This window comes from Macadamia integrifolia, chromosome 7 (genome assembly GCF_013358625.1).
Source record: "Macadamia integrifolia cultivar HAES 741 chromosome 7, SCU_Mint_v3, whole genome shotgun sequence".
NCBI classification, from domain to species: domain Eukaryota; kingdom Viridiplantae; phylum Streptophyta; class Magnoliopsida; order Proteales; family Proteaceae; genus Macadamia; species Macadamia integrifolia.
Genome location: NC_056563.1, coordinates 19,658,154 through 19,664,670, shown reverse-complemented (window position 1 = coordinate 19,664,670; position 6,517 = coordinate 19,658,154). Strand labels below are relative to the sequence as shown.

General features: G+C 41.5%; 2 protein-coding genes across 2 annotated transcripts; one reads left to right on the top strand and one right to left on the bottom strand.

The window, feature by feature from the left end:
• The first annotated feature begins 674 nt into the window (after positions 1–674).
• Positions 675–1,545, top strand: LOC122084806 (meiosis-specific protein ASY1-like). The gene is made up of 4 exons (XM_042653233.1): positions 675–746; positions 842–949; positions 1,073–1,223; positions 1,325–1,545. The coding sequence occupies exons 1-4, from the start codon at positions 675–677 to the stop codon at positions 1,498–1,500; spliced, it is 507 nt and encodes a 168-aa protein (XP_042509167.1). The 3' UTR covers positions 1,501–1,545.
• A 2,721-nt stretch (positions 1,546–4,266) lies between these two features.
• LOC122083757 (putative polyol transporter 1) lies at positions 4,267–6,517 on the bottom strand. The gene is made up of 2 exons (XM_042651647.1): positions 6,274–6,517; positions 4,267–6,145 (listed from the first exon to the last, which is right to left on the bottom strand). Exons 1-2 carry the CDS (start codon positions 6,422–6,424, stop codon positions 4,677–4,679), a joined length of 1,620 nt encoding a protein of 539 aa, XP_042507581.1. The 5' UTR covers positions 6,425–6,517; the 3' UTR covers positions 4,267–4,676.

Here is a 6,517-nt window from a genome sequence, read left to right as displayed (position 1 = left end):
TCAGTCAACGTTAAGGAATATACCTTTTATATTGATATCAACAACTATATTTTATTTTAAATACCAATATACCCTTATTAAATTGAAGTACCTAAAATACCCATTCCAAGACCTAATTTCCATTTCTCCCAAATCGTTATTTTTGGATGACCGGCGATCGTACAGAGCAGCGGTAGCGGCATCGGCAATGGACAGCATGGAGCCTCAACACTTCGATTTGTAGGAGTGAATAGGAATTGGCTGAGAGCCTGAGATTCACAAAACTACCGTTTGCGACTACCCAACCCGAAAAGAATCCGATCATCATCTTCTTCTCCAGAGAAGAAATCATCGTCTAAGGTTCCAACATAGCTGAGTTGAAGGAAAGGGCGGCGGCGGCGTCGATTCACGGCAACTTGAGATTTAAAACCTTCCGATGATCTGACATTCTTTCCTGCAAGATCGAGGCAAGATAAAAGGGCTTTCAGAGATAACCTTGGTTTTGTTGTCCAAGGAAATTCATTTTTGTTACAAATTACACCTGGGTAGCACTTTTGCCCTTTCTGTATCGGTACTGAAGGAAATTCACGGTTTGCAAGTTTTGACTGAAGGTAATTGGAGAAGGGTTCCACAGTAATCTCCTGCTGGTTGTAGGAAAATAAGTCTAAACTTCCCTTGACTGCTTTTCAGAAATCATGGACAAACTCGTAAAAGAAGGTGTTCTATCAAGGGCCGGAAGGGACAATTTCACCATTAATAAGCTAAAGGTTTGTTAACTCAATTTCCAGGAATAGTTATATCAACGTTCTATCCTCATTCCTCTCCTCATATTTCATCACTTCATTAACAACACTGATTTCAGAATCTCGACTCTGAGTTTGCTGCCATTAAAGAAGAAAAGGAGGCTCAAGAAATTCCACTTGGTGATGATGTTCCCAAGAGTAGCAAAGATGACTACATGTACATGAAGGTGAACTTTCAGTCTCCCAACTCTCCACTTTTCCCTGGCTCCCACCCCGGGGAACCCTTTTTAACTTCTCTAATTTTTCCCTTCCCACGCTTGTTTACTTTGAGGGTTCCAATTTGATTGCAGGCTTTGTATCATGCTCTGCCGATGGAATATGTTACAGTACCGAAGCTTCAGAGCAAGCTGGAAGGAGAAGCTAACCAAGCTACAGTGAAAAAGCTGATCGAAAAAATGGCGCAGGAGGGATTTGTTGAAGGCACAGGCAACCGAAGACTAGGTGAAATGCTCTGAAATTGCGCTGGTTTTGGAAATGTCCATAGAAACTGTTCTTTGCAGAAGGGCTAAAAGATGCTTTCGTCATTACGTGCTTTGTTGCAGGGAAGCGTGTCATCCACTCGGAGACGACCAATAGGAAGCTACAGGAGATCAAAAATGCGATAACCTTGGTTTTGTTGTCCAAAGATAAGGAGGGGTATTTTTGGGATAATGAAAAATGTCTAATTTATCAGTTTTTACTCATGAGGGCAAAAACGTCATTTCAAAGCATCATGTAACGTTGACTGACGGTAAGGGGTCCGAGTCTAATTTGGTGAAAGAGAGGGGGTGTCCCTCTAATATTGGCATTCTCCAGGGGGTGGCATTGTAAATTACCCTTTTTTTATTTATTATTTAAGACTTCCGTTCACATTTTTATGAATTATTTATATCTTTTTATTTATTTTATTTGCTTATTCCCATGGTTTGCGGAAATCCATACCGGTTTATTCCCTAAAATGAAATCAGTCTTGGACCGTCAATGACCAAACTCCTAGACCAAATTTGGGATCGTTACAGATAGGATCCGCTACTCGCACAATCACCTATTCATACGAGTCAGCTTCCGACACATGTCCTACCTTCTACCGTTATAAAAATAAAGATGAATATATTTGGAAATAAATAAGACAGGCGTTCGATATTGATTCATATGACCAAATGATCATATGAGTAACTGGTCCATTTTCGATTTATAAACCCTAAGATAATAGGTGAACCGTCTTCCATGGATTTAGGAAAACTTTTTCCTGAACCAATTCATTTAATCATAATTCTAAAGTAAACCAAACACGATTTTATCTGTATAATAATCAAGAAATGTACTATTGCTTTACACGTGGCTTTCTGCCAAGAGAGTTGTATTCTGACATGCCATCAAACACTTTGAAATGCTTAATTTTCCCTGCTCGTTTAATTTCCATCAAGAAGTATAAATAGTTTTGATTTTATGGATCCTTAACATTTGCATGCATCATCTGTTTGACCATACTCTTACCAAACGAACAAAATATGTTTTGTCTATATCGAGGGACCACACACGCACAGACACACAAAACTATTTCATTCGATGACTTAGGATAGGGTGACAAATTTTTTATTGGAGGGACCTTAATAAAAATGTGAGCAAGAATCATAGAGGATTTGAGAAGGTACATAGATAGTACGTAGTCGAAGAGAGGAATGCAGAAGGAATTTCAATGTTATACTTTGTGATGGCATATGACTTGTACATTACAAACACCTTTTTTGGAAAAAGAGAATGGCAATCCATTCTTGGACGGTGGTTTCCCTGTCGTTCAATGCTTGCAGATCGTCATATATAGTTCTCAACACGTGGTACTTTGCAAAGGCCATCGTTGCGTCTTTTGGGTCGTCGATATATCCAACCAATCCTTCGTCTCCTTTAATTGCTTCACGGCTTGCTTCGTACTCTTGCTTAATCTCCCCAATGCATGGTGGACCAATGAAAGCCCAATCTCAACGTGATACCCATTGGCTCAACCAAACTTAGTTATTTCGTAATACTTCTCTATTTTGTGGTGCAAAATTTTATTAACTAGAAAGGAGTTGAAAAAAGAAGAGAGTAGGGAGCAGGCAGTAGGTACAAACTAAACAACGAAAGCCAATAAGAAGAAGGGGGGACTTTCAGTACATTTTTCGTGAATAAATAATTTTTTTAAAAAAGAAGAAAGATAACAACCCAAAGCTCAAACTCATAAAACTAAAAACCAAAAAATGGGGGAGGATACATCAAGACCAGGGGGAATGAAACAACCACACAATAGTGGGGTATAAAACAGAAGCAAAGGTTGGGGGAAGAAACATAACTAAAGATGATAGAACAATTGTGGAGGATTTCAGTACATTGGCTTCCCCATCTTCCTTTCATTATAGATGTTGGCAAGTTTTTGCTAATTTACAGCAAAAATTCTCAAATTCATCATCGATTGTCGAAGTGTAAGCTTGAAATGGAAGGTAACAGGGAAATTTCCAACTTAAATCAGTCCTTTGAAACTCTAAATGCTACCTTCAACAAGAGATGCCACTCTATCGTTAACACCACGATTGTCGAGGAAGGGGGTAGTTGCAGAAGGGTTGGGGTGAGCAACAGCTAGAGGACGAGCAGGTGGGACTGTGGGGAAGGGGTTGGTGGAGCTAGGAAAGGGATGGAAAACAAACAGGGTGTTATGGGGAGTTATAGGAGATGGGGTGGGAAGAGGAAGCGAGTTGTATGATTAAAATCTTTCACGAGATATAAACCTTAGACCCATAGATCACCATAGATAGATTATGAACACCAAGAACTATTAGATAGAAATTATAATCAACAAAAACCTACCTTGTTTGGAATCCATATTAAAATAAAGTGCAGTGGAAAACCTTCTGAGTTCTGATCCACGTAGCAAAGTACTTCTCCTCTATTCCTTTATGCTCACTGGCTAGATGGGGGACCTGAACATACAAGGGAGGAAAACACAAGAAACTATTTTTCTCTTTCTCCTTCTCTCTCCAGAATGCACATTGTGAATAAGATTAAGGTTAGAGAAGGGACTTAGCTCTATATTTATAAAGTTTCCCAATTGACCCATTCATCATAAGTCCAATGGTTAACTAAAGCCCACACTAGCCAGTCCATATTAAACTAATTAAAGCATGTATGTCTCACTTAATTAGACCAAATAATTAGCTTGGTTTTATTAAAGTACAAAAAACCTAATTAATAAAAGCCCACATAGAAATATTCTAACACATGTGCCAAAGAGGGAGAGGAGACTCCAACAACAAACTAGTAGTAATAGAGAGAGATAGGATCCGCTGCTCGTACGATTAGCTAGTCGTATGAGTCAATATCCAACACAAATCTTTATTTCTACCATTACAAGGATAAAAAAGAGTATATTTAGAAACAAAAAGGACAAATGTTGGATGCTAACTTGTACGATCAGGTGTTCGTATGAGCAGTTGATTTATTTTCCAATAGACATATTACCTTTACACCCATATAGTAGAAACTTTCAACAATTTTTACTATCCATCCACTAAAAGTAAAATGACAATTTAATACCTAATGTGGCAAGAGCAACGCTTACCTACTGATGAGCATAAAAGAGAGGTTACAACTTAAGTTATAACCACGTTAGTTACAAACATTTTTTCCCATCTCTTAACTCGTTATCATCATTATTTTACAACTCTTATCATTTAGGCTTAGTTTGGATGTCAAGAAATGGATAAAAAATAATAGAAAATTAAAAAACAAATTGAATTTGAGTAATGAGATAAACCCATGAGCCGGTTATAATTATTGCATCATGATATGATTTATGATTGGCTCATGTGTTTATTTTTCTTCTCAAATTCAAAATTTGTTGAATTTTTTTTTCACTTTTTCATCCATTTCTTGACAGCCAAACTAAGCCTTACTGCCTAACTGAACATCACCGACAGTGGTGCCTGTGGCTGTGGCTGTGGTTGGGGCTGTGGCTTGTATGCCCTGGCTATTGCCTTTGTCGTTGTTGAAGTTGGCCCTCCAGCTAAACTTGCCAAACACCCCTTCCATCTCTTCCAGGGTCTTCCCACGCGTCTCCGGCAGGAATACAAAGAAGAAGACAAATGCCAGAGCTCCTATTCCGGCATACAAGAAGAAGACCCCACCGATGGTGATAGCTTTGTACAGCGATATAAAGGTCATGGCCTGCACCCCAGCCGTCACCAGATTCACAGCCACGGCGAAACTAGACCCCTGTGCCCTCAGCCTCAACGGGAATATCTCCGAGCAATACACCCACGTGACAGGCCCAACCCCAATCGCATAAAACGCCACGTAGACCATCACCATGGTTACGCACAGCGCCATGGCCCACCCCATATTCTCATGCAGGTGGGTTTCCACCATCGTTAACCCGAACCCGACACAAACCAATGAGATAGTCATCCCTCCCACACTGCTCAGAAGCAGAGGTCGCCGTCCAAACTTGTCTACGAAGAAGGTGGCCACCAAGACAAAGATAGTCTTCGTAAATCCAACGGCCACAGTTGCTGCGAGCTTCTTGCTCTTACTGGTGATCCCAGCCTTCTCGAAGATCCGTGGGCTGTACAATACTACGGCACCAATCCCAGTCGCCGGTTGGAAGAAATGAATACCAACGGCTGCGATCAAGACACGTCGCACGGACGGTATGGGGTGGAGGAGGAGCTCTTTCCATACACCTTCACCGTGGCTCCGTTTGGGTACAACCACGATCGGATCATTGCATTCTGCCGGAATTCCTGCTGCCTCCTTGATGTCAGCGAGTCGCAACTCAGCCTCCTCTTTGGAATCGGAAGTCTTGTTGAGTACCTGTATGGCATCACCGAGTCGACCCTGCATGACAAGCCAACGTGGTGACTCAGGCATAGTGAGTACACAAACCCCCAAGAACACCGACGGAATCGCTCCCACACCGAGCATGAGACGCCAGCCCAAATGGAGTGGAAGCCTAGTGAAGACGTAGTTGGAGACGTAGCCAAGCAAGACTCCAAAGTTGATGAAGACTTCGGGGAAGGATGTTAAGAAGCCTCGAAACGAAGCGGGTGACACCTCGGCGGTGTAGACAGGAGCGATCATGAGAGCGTAGCCAACGCCGATACCAGCCACGAAGCGGCCTACCATGAGGAGGGCATAGTTTATGGCGAGACCCATCATTAAGGCTCCTATGAAGAAGATGACAGCCGCGAAGACTATGGTGTAGCGACGTCCGATCCAATCAGAGGTTCTTCCAGCTGCCGCTGATCCAATAAGAGAGTAAATGCTGAGGGTTCCAACTAGGATTTCTATTTGTGTGTCGCTTACATGGAGATCCTCTTTGATGGACAGTGCTGCTCCACTCATCACTCCAATATCTGACCAAGATGAAATTACAAAAATGGTTAGTCTTAGTCTCAGTCTCAGTCTCAGTCTCAGTCTCTTAGACTTGACATCCATGGATTAAACAAACTGAAGAGAATAAATAGAAGGGTACGTTACTCACCGTAGCCTAATAAAACTGAAGACATGGAAGCTAAGATTGCACTGCAGAGAGCATACTTGTTAGTACGGCGCTTTTTCGGCAACTCAAACGTTGGTGCTGGACTTTCCGGTGACCCATAAGCTGCATTCTGCCCGGCTTTTGGTTTTGCCATTTTTTTTTTTTTATCTTCCACTTTAGTCCAAAGCTAATTGGGAGAGTAGGGGATTGAAGTTACCAGCACAGTAAAGTCTGAGCTCTCTTCCAT

Excerpts from the sequence above, each read along its gene's own strand:
- LOC122084806 (XM_042653233.1), top strand. The coding sequence starts at position 675 with ATGGACAAACTCGTAAAAGAAGGTGTTCTATCAAGGGCCGGAAGGGAC. Across the intron at positions 747-841 it reads TCACCATTAATAAGCTAAAG|AATCTCGACTCTGAGTTTGC; the intron begins GTTTGTTAACTC and ends CACTGATTTCAG. Across the intron at positions 950-1,072 it reads ATGACTACATGTACATGAAG|GCTTTGTATCATGCTCTGCC; the intron begins GTGAACTTTCAG and ends ATTTGATTGCAG.
- LOC122083757 (XM_042651647.1), bottom strand. The coding sequence starts at position 6,424 with ATGGCAAAACCAAAAGCCGGGCAGAATGCAGCTTATGGGTCACCGGAA. Across the intron at positions 6,146-6,273 it reads TTCAGTTTTATTAGGCTACG|ATATTGGAGTGATGAGTGGA; the intron begins GTGAGTAACGTA and ends CATCTTGGTCAG.